The following is a 24,825-nucleotide window of genomic DNA, read 5'->3' as shown; positions in this document are numbered from 1 at the left end:
TGTAACATTTCCATAGAACGAGCCAGATGGAAAACAAAACAATTTAAAAATCTGAAAAACCTTTCATAAGGAAAAGAAACTGCTTTGATAAGATAAGTGTGTTTTGTGTGTGTGTGTGTGTGTGTTTTGATTATGTACCGTCATGCCATAGAGAGGCAGCTGGCCGTGAACCTTAAACTGGTTGGATGGAGTCATGCCTCGACTGGTGTACACCAAACAATCACTAAACTGGAAAGAAAAAAAAGAGTGAAGAGCTTTGTTTAGAGGTATTATAGATGCTTTGTTTTTTTAGTAGAAACCAGCATAAAGTCTCACCAGGAAGAACATCCTCTGCTGAAGGCCCTTTCCAGAGAGTTTGCTGAGGCAACCGAGCCTGATGAACTCCTGTAAGTGAAACAGAATCACACCGACAATGTGACAACAGGACGGCAGAGCAAGGAAGTGAAAACTCTACAAATGTCCAGGATGAATCTAGACTAGCTGAATTATTAAAGAGCCGCACCCTTCCAGGGCTGATGAGGTCTTCGACGCCGGTCAGATCCTTCTTCAGTTCTATAAGCTTCTGGAAGTTCTCCATCTTCATCATGATTCCCTGAAGCTGCAACACCATCTCCGAGATGTCCGCCAGGGCAGCTGGAGGAGACAGATTTATTTTCATATATAGAAAGAAAATACACACATGAGCGGAAAGGGTAGGTGTGGGGGACTGTGTACCTCTACAGTCCCTGAAGTCATCATGTGTGGGCGGGTAGTGCTTGCAGAGCCTCTCCAGGATAAGTTTGTAGTGCAGCAGGCGGTGAAGAGGCCTGAGGAGGAAGATGTTGAGGGGCAGGTAGCAAACCCGTTGCTGCTCGAAGTCTCGACATAAAGTCTCCACCTTCCGACTGGACCTGATAGTCACAGGGATGAAGTTTCTCTTTAGGACATCCTGTTTTGATTTGAACAACTTGTCTGCATGCTCACTGTTTTGCCACCCACCGACAGGCCCGCTCCAGTTCTACCAGGCACTCTGAATGTTTCTGGAGATGAATCGTCAACTGCTGCAGATGCGGAAAGAGATGAAACCAAGATAAGAGACAGAAATTAAAAGTTAAAAATTAAAATGCACCTTATTTTATGAAATTAATGATCCAGAGTCAAGTATGGAGATTTACCCTGAGACCCTGAATGTTCTTGAGTAAAACGTCACCAATTCGCTGATAGTCTCCTTTAATGTGGGCGTTAGATCGGCCCTCCCTGAAGAGAGATTAAGACGTGCGTTAATGTGCAGGAGCACAGATTCACCAGTAGGTGTCAGCTCAAAACATCTTACACAAGTGTGGAAAAGTCTTCATTCAACTCCCACAGCCCCATTCATCTCACCAGTGTGTGTAAGTGTGTGTGAGTGTGTATGTGTGCTCCTGCCTGTCATTACAGAGATAACACAAAACAGATTCTGACAGCAGGGAAAGTGAGGAATTTCAGGTATTTGCACGAACACAGACTTTTTCATACCACATTATGTCAAGTGAAGGAAAAAATTTCCAACAAAGCCATTTAGCCATCTCAGATTCAGGAAAATGAAAATGTAATCAGTTCAAATAATTCCTTGGGTTACTAAAAGAAAATCTAGGCTGAATATGACTATGAAACATGACTAGAACTGCTTGGAAACAAAGCAGCACACAGAGACGAACTACAGCAGAAGGGATTCATTTTTCCTGATCCTACATCAGCACCAAGATTAATCTGGTGTTAAAATGCTTCCCATTTTTTTGGACTTGTTTTGATTACATGAACTAATCCTGCTTAATTGCACTGTGGAAAATGTTCTACACATTTGAATTAACCCTTGTATGGTGTTCGGGTCTGTGAGACCCGTGTTCAGTTTTTTTCAAAAGAAAAATTAAACAATTAATTTTTTTTTCACGTGTAAATGTGTTGTGTCTTTCCACTCACTCCACTTGATTATAACTGATTTATTTATAACATTTTATATAAAAGAAAAACGAGAAGCACATTAATTCATAAATGTGATCTAACAAAGGTAAAGGGAAAAAATTAACCATGTTTGCTGTTCATATGTCTTGTAATTGGGATGAAGTAAACATCTGTTGAGTAATTTAACATAAAATTGTTTGATAGTGTTAATTTGGAAAGCCAAAACTCTAGTGGGTCCACCAGACCCATGAACACTGGCTGAGTAACAAAAATACGAACACCACACAAGGGTTAAACATAAAAATAGGAAGGAATTAATTTGTGACCATTTTTAGTTTGTAACATTTTTCTATTTTTATTCTTTTTCCTCTGTTAAAAATGGGGCCTATTATTCTTTACCTTATATAATGTTGTATACATACTGTTGTTTAAATAAGGATTACTAAACCCTATGAGCCCAATGCTCTGTTTGAGACAGCCTTTTCCACTCTTGGATGTAGATGATATCATACAGAGCCAAGACTGAAGCTGTGTTCGCACCGGAGATGGTTCGCTTGTTTTGCATCATTTTGAAGCTGAAGGCCAGTTGCTTGATGACATTGCAGGCTCTGATTGCCTTTACGATAAGATTCATATGTCATTTTTAATAGTCTTCTTCACTCTGATTGGTAGTGGCTTCAGTCAGTCATGTAGAAGTTGACAAAGTTAGTTTCAGGTCTCGCCTGCTTCCCGTCACCAGCGGTTATTAAACATGTAGTCATCTGAAATAATAGAAACTCATTCACTTTCTGTGGTCACCACATCACTGCGAATCAGTTCCAGTGTGGATGCGCTGTCTGTGAGCACAGAAGCCCCACCCACCTCCTCTGTTCAGTCTAAGAGGGGCAGCCAATCATATGAAAGTAGGGGGAGAGGAGTTAAAACACCTTCTTTCAGTCAGAGCCAGCCCCAGGTTAAGATAAATACAGATTATTTTGAACCGTGGATCATGCAAAGCTACTTTTCCAGAGTAGGCTGAATAAAATTATAGAGCTGAAAATGAAAAAAACAAATACAACTTTAATTCAAGCCCTTTTTTAAACATAATAAACATACAGTAAAAATAAATAATTTTAAACCTCATCTGTAAATTTCTGAAAAACAAAAAAAACTTTTCTGAATGGAAACAGATGGACACTGACCACTGCGCCAGCCGCTGCTCTGTCTCTTTGAGGAATCCCTGATGAAACTTGTACACCGGATCATAGTTGGCAGAGATCAGGCTCTTAACAGAGTCTGGGAAAGCCTCGTCTTTCCCCACAGCGCTGTGGAAGGACTAGAAAATTGACAAACAATGTGGACATGTGGAAAAAGAAGAAAATGCAGATCACATTTTATCTTTTACTATATACATATATTTTTTAAATTGTATTTCCATATCGGATACTTCGGCACATAATGAGTGCCTTTTCTGCTCCTCACAAGTAAGTGAACAAAACATTCAGAAGGAATAAAAATAATGAGAATGTAACTCCTACTCATCCACAACTCCCCCAGATTACTGGCAGAGATTGGAAGGGACACATCCAGTATGAGGTCCCACACATTACTGGTAGGATCCAGGATGAGGGATTGGACATGATAACAGAAATCCATCAGACACACATAAATGTGCTCAGGGCCCCGTGTGAGCGCACCACGACCCCTGACACAGAGGTGTTATATTCCCCGCTGTAGTAAATCACACAGGATCTGAGAGCTCGAGCAGACAGGCGGCAGTCCAGCAGTTTCACAGACAGACTCGCCCGGAAAGAACACGAGTGACACGAGATTTAAAAAAGAAAAAAGAAGAGAAAAAGATGGGTGGGTGTGGGATCCCAGGCATGAGCTGTACCAGCAAAGGAAAATGTTTAAGAGGTTTTAAAAAAGCACCCGCGCATGCCTTCTTTCCACATCAAAGAGGCTGGAAACTACTACTGTGAAGAAAAACAGCTGAGAAAGGAAAAAGTAGGAACAGAGGCGTTTTCCAATCCACAGCGAGGTCAGAGGTCACCGTCAGTGTCTCAGTATTAAGGAGACAGGTCTTTAGCAAGCAGGTGCTGAACCTGTGTTTCTGCATTGGTGGTCTTTACTCATCATAACCCCGCCTATCACATTTCCTTTTTTTTCTTTTCTCGAAAGCAGTTGCGACAGACAGTAAAAGTGAGTCATATAAAAGCAAAGACTGAGTCTGACCCACATTAAGCTGCACTTTCATCCCAGACGCTGTTTTTATAAATGCAGAGTGGGGTTTTTTTCTGTCTTGACTTCAGCGGTTTTACTTGTAAACTAAAAGAGCCTGAAGCTAATTAGTCTGTCCAAGCTATGTAACAGCAAAAAGATACAAGTCTGCTCACTTACAAGGAAGAGAGTTGTAGCATATGCACTGCACTGAATGCATTTTCATCTCTGTCCTGCATGAGAAAAGTGCTCATAAACTTCAGCCTTCAGTCGGGGGCCAAACTAAAGGCACATAAAAGCCTTTTTCTGGGATGTGAATAAAAAAAGAGAAGTAAGACTGGAACTGTGTGCTGGAACTAATGTAATATTAATGTTGCATTACTGAGAACAAACACTGTGAGATTTGTGAGTTTGGTTCAGACTTGAGCCTTTACTTTCCCTTTGGGGCCTCTTTTTCTAATATATAGCTGTAAAAAACACCAACGCTTGCATCTCGAATTCAGCACGTTGTGCGGTGCAAACCAACCCTGACTCACTCTTCCAGCACATGAGCTTTTAAAAAGATTAATTTTGGTACACTGTCCCAAAATTAGACTTCTAAACCAACAGTTTTGACTCATTATTCCGGTATTATTCTAAAGAAACCAGCCTTGGCTCACGGTATGCTTTTGGACCCCACTGGCTCTTGGTCCTGCCACTTTCAGTCTAATCCAGATGGTATTGGCCTCACAGTGTGAAGGGAAGAGATAACAGATTGGACACAAGAGACTGGACAATACATGGAGACAAAGAGGCACCACTATCTTTACCTCTGTGATAACCTGCAGGTCATTGAGGTAGGTCCGCTCTGTGGTCAATAGTTCCTTGGCTATAAAGTAAGCCTTGTCTGTGGGAAACTTCTAGACAGAAACAAAAAGAAGCAAATCAATCTGTTTATATATATTTTTATCTCATCTTCTACAGAAAGAAGTCTGCACATTTTATGTTGCGAAAGACCAGCAGTTCAGTTCTTGTTATTAATTTGGATGAATTCCCCCAATTAATAATTTCTTTGTCTCACCAAATTACAGTAACGTGCAAAAGTCTTCAGCCAACCTTATTTCTTTGCATTTTGCTAGAAAAATTGGAAATAGCTGCATTGATTCATTTATTTGGCCCTTGAAGTTACTTTTTTGTTAGGGAGGATTTGTTTGTTGTTGAGTCCAATGTTAAAATAAGTTCTTTAAAAAGCCAAAAAAAATGCTGCTAGTGAAACATTTTTCACTAGCAGTCAAAAACTAATGTGCACACTTACGTCTGCATTTTTTTTTAATATAAACAAAATTATAGCGGAAGTGCTGCCACATGTCTGGTCAGAAAGAGAGAACCAATTTGTTTATTTGGTAGTTCAATGAAAGACTTCTGTTAGTTAAGAGTGAGAAAACAAATTTGCAGTTTTGTATTGTTATACAATATTTGTATTACTTGAACACTGAAGCGGCCCTCCAATGAGATGACAGTGCCAGCAGTGGCCCACAGCTCATTTAAGTTTGAGACCCCTGCTGTGGACACTCACAGCACACTAATGACCTCCTCCATACATACCGACAATGATTTGAATGAAAACTTTCACATTTGGATTTGTCACTCCTTCAGACCTGATGTCACTGTTTTTCATTCCAGTTCTTCTGTAATGTGGAATACCTCAGCACTCCTACCCCCACCCCTTTCTTTCCTTAAGATTGGCTTCTTGACAGCCAGTCTTTCACTGAGACCATTTCTGATGAGGTTTCAGTGAACAGTCGATGAATCGACCTTTGGGTCCAGATGCATCTCTCAGGTCCTGAGTCAGGTCTTTGCTTTAGTTTTCCTGCTTCTTAAAGACAAGACTTTCAGATATAGTTCATCTGCAACAAGGTCTTGTTTTGTTTTTTTCAGGTATGCCACTTCTTATTTTGTCCACTACTTGTCCAGTTTCTTCATATCTCCATGTGTATATGTGACAGGCTGTACCAACAAAACAAGTTCTTTGTTACTTCGTGTTTTTTTTCCTGTCTGTTTTGTGTAAACACAACACAGGGTCATAACTTGATTTGACCATATTAATGCTTCAGTGATTCATAGGTCAGTGTTAACAAACAAATCATTCCTATGAAAATGGTCAGGCGAAAGAACTGGATTGAAATGAGTGAAAAAGTCACCAAGACTTTTGAAAGGACTTAAGAAAGCCTGGAAAACTATTGCTCAAGCACACTTACAAAAATTACAAGAATCTCTGGCTGCTTGAATCAAAATATAAAGAAAAGAGGAGTGGCTAAAGGCTTTGCACATTTGTCTGAGTCACAGCATTGTTTTTTCCAAGTACTGAAAGACTTGGGTGTTCACAACTTCTTAGTCCAGACTAAATTCCTTTGAAGTCCTTCTGGGGGCCAATTCAGTGACTACAAGAAATTTCCCCATCCACCTTCTTACTCTCTGTATACCCACCTTCCTCCTCGCCTCGTCTTCCTCATCGTTGCGAACATATCCCGCTTCGGTAAGCAGCGGGCTGGTAAGTGGGGATAACGGCTGGATTTCAGCACTCTGTTCAGCACCCAGGACCCCAGTCCTTCCCATTCTCTGCCCATTCACAGAGCCGTTCCCATTAACTGCTACATGAGGACCTCCCAACGAAGACTTCTCTGAACCCGGACTTCCTGAGGGGCGAGAAGAAAAGAAGAATATAGAAAGGGGGGAGAAGCGGAGGTTAGGAATAGAACAAAGAGTAAGAGAAGATGACAAGAGAAGATAAGGGACAGTGTTAAATTTGATACAAAGAGAAATTCAGCTTCTACAATGAAATGCACTGCCAACTTGTATTTGTATTTCTTATCATTTAATAGAACTTTTAATCATGACAGAATTATTTATTCTGCCAGACACAGCAGTGAAGCAAAAGGTTTCCAGGCTCACTGCACTGTGCACCTAAAAACATATTTAACAAGAAGAAGAAGAATTGTTCAATAATATTGTCTCCAAATAACTCAATTAAACATAAAACAAGATGATTGGCAATGAATTTCAACACTGGATAATTCTACACAATCAGTTCTAAAGTATGGTCTAAATGAGCACCTCTCATTTAGATCATACTTTAGGACCAAATGCCACTTGACCAAATGCTACTGTCCACTGACTCTATTCTATTTGCATTCACTTATATGAATGTGAATATGATTAAAGCATAGCTAGAAGGGATGGAGAGAAGAAAAACAGACTGTTAGTAAGGAGCCAACCATTAATAAAGGTTATATCAAGGCATTACATAGGCAAATTAAGGGGAAGAATGATGGTGTGCATAGTGGAGGGCTTTGAACATTTCTGCATATTTCATAGTTCATCAGCAAGCTATCTTTTGCTTCAATTTGCCTACATAAACACCAGAAGGACAGTACAAGACTGATCAGTGCCATTAAATTTACAACCATTTATGATTTAAAAAAAGATCACCTAAACTTTGAGATGCTGGAAGCAGTAAAAGTTAGCCACTTTAACTTTTTACTAAAAAGTTTTGATGATGCCTTAAATGGAGCTGTCGTATAACAGGCATATGCTCTGAGTAGTTTAAATCTGCTTCTGGCAGCCCTTTATGAAAATGATGGAAAGGGTAAAAAGATAAGTCTACTTCTCACTAATGTGAGAAACACTACAGATGTTAACTACATGGTAACTACATGGTACTAAGTCGTGACTGTATACTTGCCCAGGTGCAAAGTTTCCACAGAGTCCACTTCTATACACCAAACTGAATCATGGATAAAACCATGGCAACCAATGAGTGCAAGTCTGTGTGTGGGGGGGATGCTATAACAACACTGACAACCATACAGAAGACCACTAAGAAACTACCACAAAAAAACCAAACTGAAGCTACAAAACAATAAACGGAGTGGAATCAAGTACAACACTGAAAAAGACAAACAGGCTACGCTACAGACTAACTACCACAACACAAAACACTGGTGGGATCCATGTGACGAGCAGGCGGAGGGTATATAGGTGGGTGTGTGAGGGGCACGGCAGTTCAGCACCTGTTTGTTCTAAAGAAATTCCCAAGTCCCTTTTCTTCTGACAAACGTCATCATTTTTTTGTTTATTGACACTAGTTCACATAATCAGTTACAGTGTTAAAAAGAGAGATTAAAGGGAAAATGGGGGAAGGGGGCCTCAGAGAAGTCACCAAAAAAAGATTCAGAAGGTGCTTAGTGATGAAAATTAAAAAAAAAAAAAAAGGACAGGTGCGGAGGAATACAAAGTGTTACAGCAGAGACAGAAAAAACAGTGAGTCAATGCAGCTTTAGTCCATTCAAAATCAGCATGTTAATTTGTAAAGATGCTTATGCAGATCTTTGACTAGAATGGATGCATGTTCAGTATTTATAATTTCAAAGCATGCTACAGTCATTAAAATGAACAAATAAATAGAAAACATGCAAACCCCAACTGCCACCAAGGTCTCCACTTTAACTTTAAAAGAACAGCAAACAAGTGGTTTACACCTTTTAAAAAAAATCATGTAAAAAGAAAAAGATTAAAGGATCAAGTGACGCAGCAGTACCCTTGTATACCATTTTAATAATCTAAATTTAAGAAACACTTTGAAAATATGGTTGCTTTCTTGCTCAGACTTAAATAAGAAGACTGACTATGAACTCAGCTTAAGTTAGCTTAGCTTAGTTAGCAACAAGTGAGAAAATCCCTACAAAACCGCAACCTGTCAAGTTATTTTCTAAACTTTACAGTTGCTAACAAGTGGACTTTGTCACTTTTAGACAGAGATATGGGGTATGTTTTTTGCTAAGCTAAGCTAACTTGCCACTGGCTGTAGCTTCATATTTTCAACATATATAAATCTTTAGCTTTCAGAAAGACATCAAATATTTCCAAAAGTTTCAAACTATTTCGTGATGCAACCTGATATCATCACAGTGTGTATATATATGTATATATAATCGCCAAAAAAAGCTACAAGGTAGTTTACCTTTCATTTTAAATTAATCAGTCAAATTAACCAAATTTGGCTGCAATTAATTCCATAAATAAACAAAATATCAATCAATCAGTCTTTTACTGCATCTACTTTATATTAAAACTACAAAAACAAGCTTCAGTGGAAGTGACTGGCTTCAAGTGCTACTTGTTGACAGGCAGCGAGACTAAAGACAAGCTGGACTCAACCCCAGTATTCCAGTGTATGCATGTGAATAACTTCTCACAATACTCTGACTTTCATACCTTAAAAAATAAAATGCCAATATCTCTCAAAGATATCTTTATTTTTGCACTTGCACTTGCATTATGCTTTAAGCTGAACGTTACTTGTGTCTGTCTACCTTCGCCCTCTCAGTCTCCGTTAAAAGAGCACTGGAGTTGAGTCAGCCTTGTTTTGTCCTCATGCTTGGTGAGGAAACCGCAATGGGTACGAATGGTTTCTAAATATTTAAAAACAAAACAGTGCAGTTGAGAAATCATGAGCAAGGAGCAACAACAACAACAACAATAACAACAACAAAAAAGGGCTATAAACTGCAGTAAGAAGTATCTGAGTCTAGAAGCCTGCAAAGCTATAGGGTTGTTGTTAGGATTGTGTTAAACTGCACCCTCACACATCTGGATCCAGTTTAAGCCCCACGACAGAAACACAGCGTGACACAGGGAGCAAAAACAGAGTTGAGTGACAGAGAGCAGCAACATCCTTCACCTGGTTAACATGCATTTACAGTACAGAAAGTGAAATGGTGAGAAAACAGTGCTGAAAGACTTTTTTTCAACCCCTTGAAATAACAACAAAAAAAAAAGAAGCGAGAACATGCTTAAAAACAAACATTTACAAAGAGTGAATCATGAACATTTGATTCAGGTAGAGGCAGCAGGAAACAAAAGGTCATTCAACCTTGGAAGCTGATAGAATCTTGACGACATTCAGTCCAAATTAAGCCACCTTGTAACTTGAACCCCCGATATCAGCAAAACAGTTCAGCTTCCTGAAACTGAATCTACCAACAGTACTGTTTGTGTTTGCGTTTGTTGTGCTACAATTTAGGTGCAAAAAGACTGTAATATGCAAGAAGAACCAAACCAGAATGAGAATGAGCAAGCTAAGACACTGACTTAATACCATTTAATGCAATTTTTGCTTACTCAGTCCATCTGGATGACAGTGCTGAAACATGACATCTAAACAAAAGCTCCTTGTGTTGATCTTTAAAGTAATTTCAACTGATACTCAACAGGTTGGCTTATTTTTGTACTGATTTAGTTTATGGGACATTCAAACATTTCCTGCATGTCTCAAGAGAAGCCCACACTTTAATTCACTTCAGTTTGATCCAATTCAGCGTGCTGTAGTGGAGCAGCCAATGACAGAGATGGAGATGGGAAGCCTTCACCAGCAGAAAACAGCATCCAGAGAGGTGAAAGATAACAGGGTTACCTCTGTTTGTGGTTGCAGCGCATGCCTGGAGCCAAGCCGAGCAAAGCAGGACGAGGATGGCGGTCGGTGTGTTTGATTACCGCTGATTATGTGCATATAAACCGTGACAGAAAGAGAAAGCATAACCATAGAAAGAAATAAAGGCTGAAGAAATCCCCCTAAACCCATCACCAGCCAGCTGAAGTAGCATAAGTGTTGAAATGTAGAGACAAATGGAGCTTCAGCTAGAAAACACAGATATAAAAGATTAGGGTTTCCCTAAAATTGATGCAAAACTACTTCAATTGGTCTAAATACAAAAAGTCATGACCGCAAATATCCAGAATACCATGCAGATCACCCACGACAGACAGACAAATGAACTGAATGCATGAAAAATTGCTCAGAAGACAGGAACAACAGCAGTCGGCTATTTTCCTCCTCTGGCAGATCCCAGTAACTCACATAGAAAACACACTTTTCCCAAAGTGTAACACTCCAAGTACAATTCAATCTACTAACTAAATCAAATACACTGTACAGTTAAAGGGGATCAGACCAACTGTACAGAAGTCTCCCCTCCTAGCATCCTATCAAATCCATTTATGAACTTCAGCTATTACCTCAAAGTCCATCTATTGCACCAGACAGTCTGATTTAGAGAAAAAAGCTACACTATAACTACAAAATGGGTGTATAATGCCACAGAAAGGCAGAAAATCTGCTGAGCTTGACAGCTTTTAGAAAGTCCAATCAAGTATCACATTTACTACCAAAAAGAAAAAAACTCTTCACACACTTCTACACCTTAATGTCCCACAAACAAGAAAAAAATGTCTTAATTCTCAACAATGTGGCAAATGCTAACAAGTGTGAAGTGAACAAGAATTTTTTGAAAACGTCAAGGTTTTCCTCGAACTTTCTATGAAACATTTCCTTCTGCACATTCAACTACAGTGAATATAAACGTTTCTGAGTTATGGCACGTTGTGAGGAAGCTTTTACCAAATGTATGCTCATTATTTTACCTTTCTTTTTATACAAAGAGCTGGCTGGCTCACAAAAGTGTCAGCTAGCAGCTTACTAAGAAATCTGCATACGTAATTTTAAAAAAGGAGTTTAGAAAAAACAGATGTTATTAAAGATTCAATTCGCCATTAGAAAACACACATCTTGCCCTATGTTTACGCTCCAGAAAATACGTTAGACCCTGTGCGTAAAGCGTGCTTGACTATAAAATGTGTAAAAGCACCGCAATCAACCATAGTGTTTTCCTTCTATTTCGGTGCTCGTCAGTGTAGCAGGAAGACAAAGCTGTCTCTAAGAAGAAAAAGACGACTTTAAACATCTGTTTATCTGTAACACACTAAATTAACACGTTGTTTTTTTTCCTTTTGCCCACTCATGCTCGCTCAACAGCTAAAAACCCGACCGCCTATGTCTTCCTCATTAAAGCGGTAACACCCTTCCTCTTCCTCCACACCGTCGCCACCCTCCTCCAACTGCAAACTCCCGAAAGAGAACTTGGTGTGAGAGAGCGGGGATGTGCCGTTTGAGTTAACCGAAATCATGGAGCTGACGGCGGCCGGGTTGCCGTACATTAAGGGCTGGCTGTACGCACTGCTGCCCGTGTCTGACTCTGTGTCGCTGGTGTCTGTGCCGCTGCTAGTAGACCCGTCGATCATTTGGACCGGCTGGTTTAGAGTGTTGTATTTGTTATTAGACGGGCTGCTGCCGGGCTTTCCCTGACGCCCGAACATCCGCTGCACCGTATTGGACCGTGGCTGACCAGGAACCAGGAGGTTCCTGTCATTGCCGTTGGTCATCATCATTCTACGCTCCAGTGGGGCAGAGCCAGGAGTTTTGGCGTGCAGCCCAGAGCGATTGCGGTGGTTGATGGGTGTCGATGTCAGCTGGCTGAGAATGAATGGGTCAGTGTCAGAGCGGTTCCTCATGTTATTGTTGTTGTAGTACGGTTTAGCCAGATTTGGCGAAGTGCGGTTTGAGGCGATCGGGGAGTAGCTGCCATAGTGGTTTTGTGGATGGGATGATGGCGGGACCGTGGGAGTCTCCACAGGGAGCGCTCCAGGACGTTTACTGAAATAATGCCCGCCGTCATCCCACCGCGAAGCTGAACGTGGCTGACTGTGACCGTTTGTCATCTCTGAGTGACTGAGTGAGTTTGTGCGGTGATGGAAGCTGCTGATCACCGGGCTGGAGCACTGACTGCGTGTCCCGGTTCCTAATGGACGACCCAACACTGCACCTCGCTTGTCTCGCCCCTGAAAGATCTCATCTAACAGCGTGCTGTGGAGCGGGAGACGCCCATTTGTCAAAACGTCCTCATCTGTTAGCTCGTGACTCACATTAAACTTGTTACACACAGGAGACTGATTTACAGTGTTCCTGTTACCCTGCATGCTTTGCTGCTGCTTCCCCACCATACCCTGCTGCATCAGCCCTTGGTGATTGGTGTGATAGAACCCATTAACAGCCCCAAACAGCCTCCCAGCTTGCCCCCCATTTCGACCAGGACTACCCAAGTGCCTACTATAAGCACAAGGCTCATCCTCATTGCTGTCATTTGCATTGCTGTGACCCCGGGTAGCCCTGTTGTTCTTTGTCACATCACATTCACTGTCTATGTCGCTGCAGTCTATGTAAGGAATAGAAGAGCTGCTGCCTTTGTTTGCCCTGCAGGATGGACCTGGGTTGAGGAGCTGCTGGTCCAGTACTGATCCCGCAACGTGGTGGTTCTGTCGGGGCTGAGTCGGGTCTGAGCCAGGCGCTGCCGTTAGGCCATGAAGACCGTTGGTGGGGGGCGTGACCGCCTGTGGCTCCTCCGAACCATTAGGTACAGCCAGATGGCTCAATCTGTCTGAGTCAGGCTGGTCTGCTAACGGGATCGACGTGGCACTCTGCAAATAACAAGAGGGGAGAAAAGACAGAACATGGAGTGAAGAAGGAATGAAAGGTTAAAAGGGGGGAATAATAAAGGATAAAACTGTTATTTATTTGGGCTCTATTACAGGGACAGCCTTAGAGCAAGCACTCAGTTACACATTTTCACTCCCTGGAACGGCATGGGTACACAAGCTTTGTAATCACAGCTCCAGATGTAAACAAAGATGCTGAGGAGTGATTTTTAAAAAAAGAAGAAGAAAAAAAAAAGCTTGTTAATTATCGTGTGGTTGTGTTTCGGCGTTTTCTAATGCAGTTCCAAGTAAAGGTAAACATATTTCTCCCTCTGGTTTTCTACTGTACTTTCCCTCACACTATTTTGGTAGTTGACATTTCTGAGTCCATACATTTACGCTATGACTATTATTCTTTATACTGAGGCAATGATTGTTATTCTCTCACTGATTAATTCAAAACACTTGTGGGTTGAGTTAACCTGACATGTAGTTAGATTTCTCAGGAGGTGCCCATCAGGTTATGGCATAGACTGAAGGATAATTCAGACAAGACAAGCCTGAGCATGTCTAAGAGTGAGAGCCAATGTCAGCCCCCAATGTTGATTTAGTACCTAAATACGGAGCTACTTCAACAACCTCTCACAAAACACAGTACTTTGATATGCAAGAAAACTATTCCTGCTGAAAGTGTAAAAGAAACTCATATTGCTCATTGAGGCAAAGATAGCAGGATATGCTAGCAGCATGAAGTGTGAACGTAATGCCAACCAATAACTCCAAGCACCCATGGATTTTACGGTGGGGGTTATGTGTTGGAAAAGCAGGGCTTTAAGCAGCTGATTAAAAAGCTTGGCCAAAGATACAACATCCCAGGCAGAAAATAAAATATTTGTCAGTTTAATTATGTGACAGTATTGTGCAGTTCCTGAAGAGTTACAAGGTTTAGTTACTTTAGTTATTGTTAAACTAAAACGGTAAGCAGTTATTTTATACTTTTTATAACATACTGCTACTTTCTCATCAGTAACGACCAGCTCCTAACACAAACAGAACTCCATCACCAAGCAAGCTAAAGTTAGCCCGCTAGCTAAGCTTTGGGAAATAGCTTTGTTACCAGGTGTTAGCCAACAGGAAGCATGTGGGTATTGTTCAGCTTGGTTTCCCAAAGAGTTTCTGATCTTACACTAAAGTAAAAATACCAGGACTGCCAAATTAAAAAACAAACAAAAAACAACCTAATTCAAGCATAGAATACACTACTTTGTCAAAGGCCAGAAATGGATATAAAAACGCAAACATGTTTTTCAAGTAATGCAACAAAGACTAACTGCCTCAACTATACGTGCCTAATTTTGACCTCCGATCTCAGACGAAACATCCTGGAGATATTGTGCATGCAATAGCACAATATAACAGTGCAGTGTAGTTTTGTATGCGCAGTTTTGGCTCATGCTTTTTTGCATAAACACTAACCTGCTAATGGTTGTGGGTGTCATTAATAATGGGTTTCTAGAAAAGTTTTAAGCTCGCATTACCTCTTTTGGCACATGTGATCTTGTGGAGGCAGACTGAGGGGATATGCTGCTGTTGGACAGGATCTTACTGTGCTTCCTGAAAAAAAAAAAAAGCAGGGAAACAGATGAGATTATACCATATACGACTAATCAGCGACCGAGAAATTTGATTACATTTAACTTCAGTAGCTTGGCTCAGTCTTGGTAAAACGAAGGAGGAACACTACACCTTTCAAATGGAACTTTCTTGGGCTCGGAGTCTTTAACGTAATCAATGATTTGCTTCTGGGTTCGACCACTGCAGGTAGAGGACACGGAAAGAAGACCAGTTGATACGAAACCAAAATATTTTAAAAAGAGGAGTTCACTTTCAGTCTCTTTTTTCTTTCCTCTTCTTACCTGAACCGGAATGAGGATCCTCGGGTGAAGAGGACGGGCTTGGGTTTTGGTTTGGGCTCCTCAAAGAGTCTGAAGAAGGCATGGTACTCGACACAGATCTTCCAGAAAACCTTACAGCAGTCCCTGCTGGCCATGGCAAACTCCAGCGTGTCATGGTGGGCATTCTGCTGGGAGGATACAGCAACAAATATAAGCACAGAAAGCAGAAAGAGAAAAGGCGAGGCAAGAAAAGAAAGGAAACGTCGCATGAACTTACAGTGGGGTCGGCTCTAAGCTTGATTAGGAACCTTTTACGTTTGAAGCTGAGTTTACGGATCTTGGACCAGTTGAAAGAGTTAATTTTTGTGTTCCCCTGAATACAGAAAAATCAGAATCAGTTAAGACAGCACAAGCAAAATTGAAAACAAACCCAAAACTACCAGGCGGTACATTCCTTACCAGATGAGTTGGGTGGAGGCTTACCACAAAACGTCAGGAACCAATTAATCGATTTGTCATATCAGCCAAATTTTAAAAGATCTCAGCACTCTTTGAAGATGTGGCAAAAAAAAAAATCAGGGCAGTGAAACAGCGCAGACTGGACTTAATTGGGGTCAGCCTGGTCAAAAGAGAGTGCATCCACTGTTCTATGGCATGTTTTGTGTGTTATGTTTGAGAGTGTCAGGTCAGAGCACCATTAAAAAAAAACTGCCTGAACTGCAGCCGAGCAGCAGCAACCACCATCTGTTAATTGCTGTGCCTAATATCTCGGTGTTGTCAGTGGAGAAAACCTTCCACCTTGAGTTGAGGGTACTATGATACTAAGACTAAGACTCCCTTCCTTCTTTCTTCTATAAAATATCTAAAGCATTTACAACTCATACAAAACATATTTGTCAGCCTTGTTAATGTGTGTCGAAAAACCGTTGGTGTTCACCTAGAAAATATCAATTTTTAGCCAACTGCCCCACCCAAGCCCCAAAAACCTTTTATGGCCCCTACTTATTGAAGATTTTACCTGGAAAACCAGTACCCCACTGTTTGCTACAGCCAGGCTGAGTTTAGTACCCTCGCGGTCCTTCGCCGGGTGTAAGCGAACACCATACATCTCTAACCGCCGTGCGATTTCAAGCAGCTGATAGTCCGACTCTGCCGGCGTCTGCCCGCTGTGGAGAAGAGAGATGCATCAAACTATCAGCGATCAATCAGCAGCTCATTTAAGCCATTCGTCTTAGTTAGTGTTCAAGACTTGCTCTCAGTGTGTAAGAAAATCAATTCCTCTAACCAAGAGGTAATGAGTCACAGCTTAAACTGTGCATCTCAGGGGTATACTGAGAATTTAAAAACATGGGTCAGCCTTAAAATACACTGCGGCACCCACAGCGGGGAGGAAGAAATCAGCCACAAAATCCACACAAAGTTTGTTTCCTCACAAAATCTGAAAATAGCTTCCTGTTTCCTGTATAAGCGGCTGAATTGGCCATTTCCTTCCTGTGTCGGCTAAGGGGAGGGTGAAGGATTGAAGGGAGGCAAGGCGGAGAGGAGGGTGAGGGGAGAACGGGTGTGCGGTGCACGGTGTGACGGTGACTGATGATCAACAAGTTTGTTTTTCAGCTCTTATTCAATTCAATTCAATTTTATTTATATAGCGCCAAATCACAACAAAAGTCGCCTCAAGGCGCTTCATACATTATTGGTGGTTAAGGGAGGGTTTTGCATGTCCAGAAAAGAATCTCATTTATTTATTTGCTGCCAGCAGCATGGAAATGAAATACATGATGTGTGTGTGTCTGTGTGTGTGGTCCCAGGGGCACAGTAGGAGTGCCAAGTGGTATGTTTGCAGATAGCCAGCTCTGCAGGGGAGAGATTTAGAAGTGTGTGAATGTGAGTGTGTGCTGGCTGTTGTGGTTAGAAGATAAACCTCTCTGCAGGAGGGAGACTTATGGGTGTGTGTTTGGGGGGTGTATATTTGAATAAACAGATAAATATCTTTGCATTGCAGACTGGAATTATGCGAGCTTGGTGTGTGTTTATATATGACAAACATATCTCTCCTGACACCTCTGAGCTTGCCACCTAGAAACTGATCTGTACCTCAGCTCAGTATTGTTTTCTAAGCAAGGATAATCTTGCTGTTTGCAGGTAAACAGTGCTGCTTTGGTACTGTTAGAATGACCTGATTGTTAATAACCTCTTGACATTCATGCTAACATACTGTGAAACTGGTGGAGTTTATGTTTGTGATTACTAAAGGCTTCCTCCCCCCATGAATCATGTATACACAGAACTGTGTTCACTTAATCCACCAAAGCTGATCAGATTTTAAATCCTTTATATTAATTTCAGATAATGCAGCTATGTTGGAAGTCAATCATGATCCGGTGGGAAAGGGAAACGTGAAGAGAGGAAGAAACATTAAGGATCATGATAACCATTATTTGCCAGAATTTTGTAACTCAAGTAGTTTGATCTTCTAGTAAAATAATTGATTCATAAGGAGACTTGATTGTTTTTTAGATGACCTAAAGGCAAACCTGAAAATTAACCGGCTCAGAAACAGGTTATGTTCCAGATAAGAGCTCATCAGGCATGACATCACTGCCTACTGACTAATCAATTCTCTGGAAAACAGCATCACTTCCTGGAAAATCTCTCAGAGCTGTGAAAGGACAGTAGGAGGGTCTAAGGTTTTTCCATGTGTTTGTGTTTTCCTGATGCAACTTTATTTAATTTCAACTTACAATAATTTTAGGGTCTAATACTAATAGTGTGTTAATATCCGATCCTGAAACAGGCCATGTATTTGTAGTAACAGACACTATATCAAATTAGCGTGCAGTCTATACACATATGGTTGAATTTGCTTTTTAAAATTGTATTTAACTTAGGTTGCTCTCAGACGCATGCTTGCAATTTGTCAAATGCTGCCAATGCACTTTAATGTGACCGGCTTAAATGACGAACCCCTGTGTTATCTGCTTATCCATCTGATAACCACTTCTGTGTGACTGCTTAACCTGATTGCTGATAAGTGAAGATGTATTACAGGAAGATACCCTGGGGATGCTGAACTTGCAGGGCCCCGTCTGAGCCTCATGCTCTCTCTCCTGACTTAGATACTACTCCTAATAGTCTACTCCAATCAGCAATCAGGTTACTCTTTAGTTGTTTTAACCCATATTTCCTTGTTTTTGATGGTAACAGCAGGTGTTCTGCCTGCTTTCATTTTATTGATAATAACTGTTTTGTTTTGTTTTTTCTTCTTAGTCTCCTTATTTAACTTGGGCACTTTTATTGTTACTGCCCCACATCTCAGGCCGGCAAAGTATAGAGTAAGAGAGCATGAAGGCTATGAAGTTAGTAAGACATGGTAGAGTAGCCGGGTGTGTACACGACTTCCACATGGGAGAGTGGGGTTTGAATCCCATTCAAGTTACTGGGAGGGGCTGAAAACCTACATTGGTTGCCATTTTTTTGGACACTGTGCAGATTAAACCCATGCTGATTCCCACAAAGCATAGAGAAAACCCTGAATTCACTGGAACCCACATCTAATAAGCAATCCATGTGTGGACGTGCACACGAGATAACTCACACATGCTCGCGGTGGCAGTCTATGATCTCGTCTCTAATGGCGTCTTGGTCGGGCAGATACTTATTGTGAAGGAGGTGCTGCCAGCTCTGGGTCTCATCGAAGTCTCCGATCTCAGCTGGTGGAGGGAAAAGAAAATGGATATTTATTTAAAGTGAGGACGAGGAAGGTTAGGAGCTGATTAAAATAAAGATGCAGAGTGTTGAGGGAAAAAAAAAAAGAGTTAAAAGGCCTTTTCCTCATCCACAAACCAACCTTGGCAACTCTGTTGTAGATGAAGTATACTGATGCATGCGTCCCCATCTGTTTTATACCAGCAGCACCCCCATATACTGTACTGCCTGCAGGTGCACATACGGGCTGAGCACTGACAGTTGCTATGACAACTGAGCAATATCCTTCAGTATACAGCGCTGTACCTTAGCAGCATCTGAAAGACGGAGTCAAGATCCTATATCCTCCATTTACAGAGCTGAGGTACAATGGTCGTTGTGACGAATCGCGACCATAAAGTCTGCATCCTGTAGACGACCACATGCTCACACTTCATTCAACTATAACGCTTACAATTATAAATGAGAGGTGATTGAGATTGTAATGCTATGGTGGTTCCCGTTGGTATTACTGTAAGTGTTGAAGGAGGCTGTTTTGTATTTATGTTCGTTGTCATTTACTTGGTATAAAACACAGTAAGTGGTGCTGAAATTACCCCCACAGGGAATCTCTGTAATGAATCTGTTGATTTACAGTCAGTCATCTACATAAGCAAAGCATTTACATTATAATAGAACCTTCACAGAGGCCAAAGATATTTTCAGACAAGGAAATTTTAGTAACTATTAAAAGCTATCTGCATATGAATATGCAGTATCTGCAGGCAACTGACCCCTCAGATTTAAGCAAGCAAGAGGGGCCATATCTGGTGAAATGCAGTCAGCTACTGTCTGATGATGAGCAGACTGTCAATGTGTACTCATTGACAGATGACAGCGAAAGCCCCAAAATATCAGCAGTTGTCCTGGAGGCACCAAAGGATAGCTGATGACTTCAGAGACAGTGAAGAATCCAACACCTCTCAACATGAAAGGCATTTACTGGGTGGCACAATGGCCTTTAGCCTGGCATCTGTCATGTGATGAACGAAAGGAAGCTGTGAGTAACAAGAGTGCTCTTTCCTGCCTTGAAAGGCTTCATCACTTCCACCCACTTTGCTGCTAAAGCGTTAATGAATAACCCAAGTAACCATCCATCGATTCGCTTCCACTTATCCTTTTCAGGGTCGCGGGGGGCACTGGAGCCTATCCCAGCTGTCATAGGGCGAGAGGCAGGGTACACCCTGGACAGGTCGCCAGTCTGTCGCAGGGCCAACACACAGGGACAGACAACCATTCGCACTCACATTCATACCTAGTGACAATTTGGATTATCCAATTAACCTATCCCCACAAGCTGCATGTCTTTGGACAGTGGGAGGAAGCCGGAGTAACCGGAGGGAACCCACGCAAACACAGGGAGAACATGCAAACTCCACACAGAAAGACCCCGGCCTGATGGTGGAATTGAACTCAGGACCTTCTTGCTGTGCAGCAACAGTGCTAACCACCGTGCCACCGTGCCGCCAAGTAACCAGTGTGCAGATTTCTGCCTTTTTATTCGGTCCGACAGCTCTCAGACATCAAATTACGTTCAGGCTCAAGTTTAATTTATTCCCGTTTAATTTGCATACATGCTTTTTGCAAAGCATGGATTTTAATTTCTTCTTTTCCCCCCCCTCTACACTGATGCAAATTAAAAATTAAAGTTATACGAATCAATACAGTTGCTGTGATTATTAATGATTACCCTGAACTGTGAAGGCAAAAAGGAACCTCAACAACCTCTGCATATTTTAATTAATTGTTTTCCAGTCATCGACTGCTGTTATGATTTGATGACATTCACAGCATGTCAAAATCATCTAAAAAGGGACTCGTTTGTGTGCTTCAGCGCCTTCCAAACATCAGATTCTTGAATACTTTTCGTGTTAAAACTCACACTGAATAATGTGGGAGACCATGAGAGCGGCGCTCGTGTCGTTGCAGATCAGACGACCACAGGCCAGGTCGCGTTTAATCTGTAGAGCAAACAGATACCTGGAGGAAAAATAAACAAACAAACAAAAAAATAGAAAGATTGTGGGGATGGAGGAAAAGGAAGATGAAAAACAGAAGTTTGGGGAAAGGTTACAGGGGTTAATGCACACTCCATAAACGCAGCAACTTACAATGTTAGAGCCAATCTCATAACCATTAAAGTGATGGCATTTAGAGAGAAACCCTGTGTATGCCCGCTGCTTTGCATCTACTGCCTTTAAACTGACCCTAATTGCGGGTTTTGTTAATCATTATACAGGCGGCTACTTACGCCATGATGAGGGCTTAATGAGAGTCACAGACACAAGCATGTGCACCCGTGTATGCACATGCTGCCGGGCTGTGATGTCACATTTTAATTAAGAAAGCCCAACAACGACAGTGGGAGGCTTAATAAAAGGAAAAAAGCCTGTAGGCAACATCACCCTGTAGGAGCACGCCAGAATTCAATGTAAACGGCATCACCGGAAAAAGTATTCAAGGTCCGCATGTTCATCTCCCACAACCTTTAAACCTGATTCGCTGCCTTTCTATTCACTGTATGTGGGCAAACAGTTGACTGCATTCAGAGTGAATCCATGTGAGAGTGTGATCAATGATCTGAGGCACCTTTTAATGTAAAATCCAATTCAACTGTTTTGCTGCGTGATTACCTCGCTAGCAAAGTTAATGAGGCTTTCAGTGCAGAATGTTATTACACAAGAAAGCTGCACTTATTTAGACTGAAAAACATCAGGTCAATCCAGCGGCCTTGACCATACTGGAGTAGCACTGTTATTGGGAGCAGATCCCATTTCTGATTTCAATTCAATTTTATTCTCACCCCCTGAAAAGAGAAGGTACATAAGGTACAGCCCTCTGTATCTTTAGCACCATTATTACATCCATACAATATTGATTGTAAATAAGGTTAGCACGTTGTTAAAACAGGCCATACAAAAGGCGTCATACGTTTTACTAGTACCTACCATCACGAGCAGATCACTTGTGATGGTAGGTACTAGTAACTACTGGATAAGTAAAAACTTTATACTACCCACAATCTTTCCATGGATTGTCTTCAAACTTCACAAGAATACACAAGGCTTCAGGGGTCATGATGACCAAGGTTGACTAAGCATTAGACCTTGACCTTTTTGTTAGCACCCAAGGTCAAAGCTTTTGTTGTTGTTGATATGCTCTCTCGAGTGCTCTGGTTTATACAGCACCAAAAAAATAAATGTCACACAACCGGTTGGGGGTGAAGATTCAGTAATCAGCAGCTAATAGGAGGTTAACAGCTTGATATACACACAAGGAAGCCTTTCTTCCATCTGTGCTTACATTACTCATCAAAGGAAACACTGACAGCGGCAACACTGTGGGAGCCAAACAAAAGGGGAAAAGAAACAACTATGTGTCTACTTCATGTTCGTCCACTGACACAATCAGAGATGATATGAGGTCAGTGGAATAATCTCTCCTACTTTTATCTACAGTGAGCTGGTGACAGGAATCAATAGTAAGATGTAGGATTTCACTACAGTGGGTATAACTATAACTTTATTTCTACAGGTAACTTTAGTGCTTCCTGATTTGCCATCATCTCAAATTAACCCGCTCAGGCTCAAATTAAACTTTTTGTTGCTAATGCACAACCAAGTCCTGCAGTGGTACTTCTGAGTAAAAAAACCTCATAAAATATGTATGTGGGGTAATCAGGTTGTTAGTTTTTAACTGTTGCAAATCGGCAACGCCTGCCTCGAGAGGGTTGAGCCCAGCTGGGTGGCTGTAGGAGTGTCAGCACCATGGGAAAAATGTGGAAGGTCAGATAATTGTCCTATTTATGTTTTAGCCAAGTGACCGAGAATTTCTGCGTGTGTCCTAAATCAGCTCCGACAAACAGAAACAGTCCAGAAGGGTCCCGCTAGGCTCCGTCACACTAAACTAAACAAGAAGGTGGACTTGATGGTCTGCAGATAACGCTACACTTTTTAAGCAAAGGACAGAGGGAATAGGTGGGAATCAGGACCAAAAAAAAGAGATCGATTTTATCTGGAAAACCAATCTTCCAGGGTTAAACTATGATTAAAAGGCCAGAAGTGGTCAGACCATTCATCTTCTTTGACTTCCTTTCAGCTGGCTTGGAATACCAGAAGGTTTATTGAGCCTTGTTCCCAGATGACAAAAATATGTTTGGGTCCAGAAAAGACAAAACGGCTTATTTGATGTCAGGCATATAAATGTGTTATAAATGCTAAGGGTCTGACCAAAAACAACAACAGGCAGACAACAAGAAATATACAAGACTTCTGCCTCATGTTTGGATGCAGCTGTAAATCATAAATTGTCCTTAAAAATTCCTGGTGAAGGACTGAAATCACGCTGACCAGACAGGAAACCAAATGCTGAACAGCATGTCTTTTAATTTGGGAGCTTCTTCTTCAGATAGGTGTGGTTTCTGTGCGTGGAAGACCTACCGAGTCAGCTCCTCCAAGAGCTGCGTGTGGTCAGGAGGGAAGAACTTCACCACAAAACGAAGGATGGTGTTTTTAGGCCCTGGAGGAGGGAAATAACGGGATGTGGTTAGGAAGAACGAGACAGAGTGGAGAGATGCAGAAAGGCTGCAGAGGAAATATCCGTTTACTACTATTAGTGGGAGTGTCTAATGTCTGAGTTAAGAAGAGTTTGGATTTGTGTTTTAGTTTGAAGCACAGAGGCGTTTGAAGGATGAAAGACGGGATGGGATCTGAGAGTGACTTACGTCTGATCTGCTTCAGTGTCGGCTTCAAAAGATCCAGCCACACCTGCGGGCATCAGGGAACAGCTTTACTTTCATTAGTGCCTTAAAGACGGATACCTGATTTTCATCTCTAGCTACAAAAATGATTCATTTTCAACTAATGTGCATGTTTGTTCCAGCTGTGAGAAAAGAGATCATTTCACTGGAAATATTAAAGACTTTAGTGAAACCTGAGGTCCTACGTGTAGCAGACACCACCTGATAATTACTAACCTTTAAAACTCCTGTATCTATTTATTTTATCTCATTTATTTTCCTTCAAATGGTTCAGTTCATGGGTCCACAGTTCATAATAATTCCCAAATCTGCTGGACACTTACTAAAAAGAGAGCTATTTTCAGCTATAATTTGTTAATAGAAGGAAAAGCAGAATTTCTTTCAAAGAAAATACGTTAAAACTATTATATCGATTAAAATAACATATATTCATTCTTCTCCTGTTTAAAAAAAGCACTGCACATTTGCTTTGGACATTTTTTAATGTGCATTTACTAAATGACTGGTCCATGCTCATGCTACAGTAATGTTTGGTCTCTGACTTTAGTCCACTGTTAGGTGGCTGCCAGGCAACATGACATGTCATCATATATCATACATAATTCAAGGTTTGTGGAAATAATTGAGATGTTGCTGAAATGATATGATGCTTTTGCAAGGCACATACTCCTGCAGAAATGCTACAAATGCACAAACTTAGCAAAACATTGTCACCAAAGCATTTTTGGGGGATATAACTTACATATCACTGTTGTGAAATTAAAATAATGTGATGCTTATCCAAGGTGTTACGGTGCTACAAACGGGTCATCTTGACCTGATCATAGGTGGTTACCAGGCAACAAGATTACGTTATTATGTAATGATATAGATAAGAACTTTCAGGGGTCTAAGATGTACCTGTGTGCCAGTTTTGGCTGCTCAACTCCCGATGGTGTAGGAGGAGCTCACAGATACTGGGTG

At 41.3% G+C, this 24,825-nt stretch overlaps 1 protein-coding gene across 1 annotated transcript in view; it reads right to left on the bottom strand.

The window, feature by feature from the left end:
* The window catches only part of LOC309701184 (FERM, ARHGEF and pleckstrin domain-containing protein 1-like), a 69,932-nt gene that overhangs the window by 8,646 nt on the left and 36,461 nt on the right, over nt 1–24,825 (bottom strand). The window contains exons 4-22 of the mRNA XM_082525237.1: nt 23,827–23,869; nt 23,543–23,621; nt 20,986–21,083; nt 18,955–19,069; nt 16,378–16,525; nt 15,637–15,732; nt 15,381–15,547; nt 15,211–15,279; nt 15,003–15,078; nt 13,257–13,467; nt 6,586–6,794; nt 4,929–5,018; nt 3,102–3,235; nt 1,155–1,236; nt 979–1,040; nt 715–890; nt 503–633; nt 316–384; nt 139–228 (exon numbers count right to left, since the gene is read on the bottom strand). Coding sequence (XP_082381363.1) covers nt 139–228; nt 316–384; nt 503–633; nt 715–890; nt 979–1,040; nt 1,155–1,236; nt 3,102–3,235; nt 4,929–5,018; nt 6,586–6,794; nt 13,257–13,467; nt 15,003–15,078; nt 15,211–15,279; nt 15,381–15,547; nt 15,637–15,732; nt 16,378–16,525; nt 18,955–19,069; nt 20,986–21,083; nt 23,543–23,621; nt 23,827–23,869 — 2,145 coding nt within the window. The remainder of the gene's footprint in view (nt 1–138; nt 229–315; nt 385–502; nt 634–714; nt 891–978; nt 1,041–1,154; nt 1,237–3,101; nt 3,236–4,928; nt 5,019–6,585; nt 6,795–13,256; nt 13,468–15,002; nt 15,079–15,210; nt 15,280–15,380; nt 15,548–15,636; nt 15,733–16,377; nt 16,526–18,954; nt 19,070–20,985; nt 21,084–23,542; nt 23,622–23,826; nt 23,870–24,825) is intronic.

The sequence above is a fragment of the Aulonocara stuartgranti genome (genome assembly GCF_965226115.1).
Source record: "Aulonocara stuartgranti genome assembly, chromosome: 23".
Classification (NCBI taxonomy): Eukaryota; Metazoa; Chordata; class Actinopteri; order Cichliformes; family Cichlidae; genus Aulonocara; species Aulonocara stuartgranti.
Note: the sequence above shows the minus strand (reverse complement) of the source record. Positions and strands in the feature narration are given on the sequence as shown.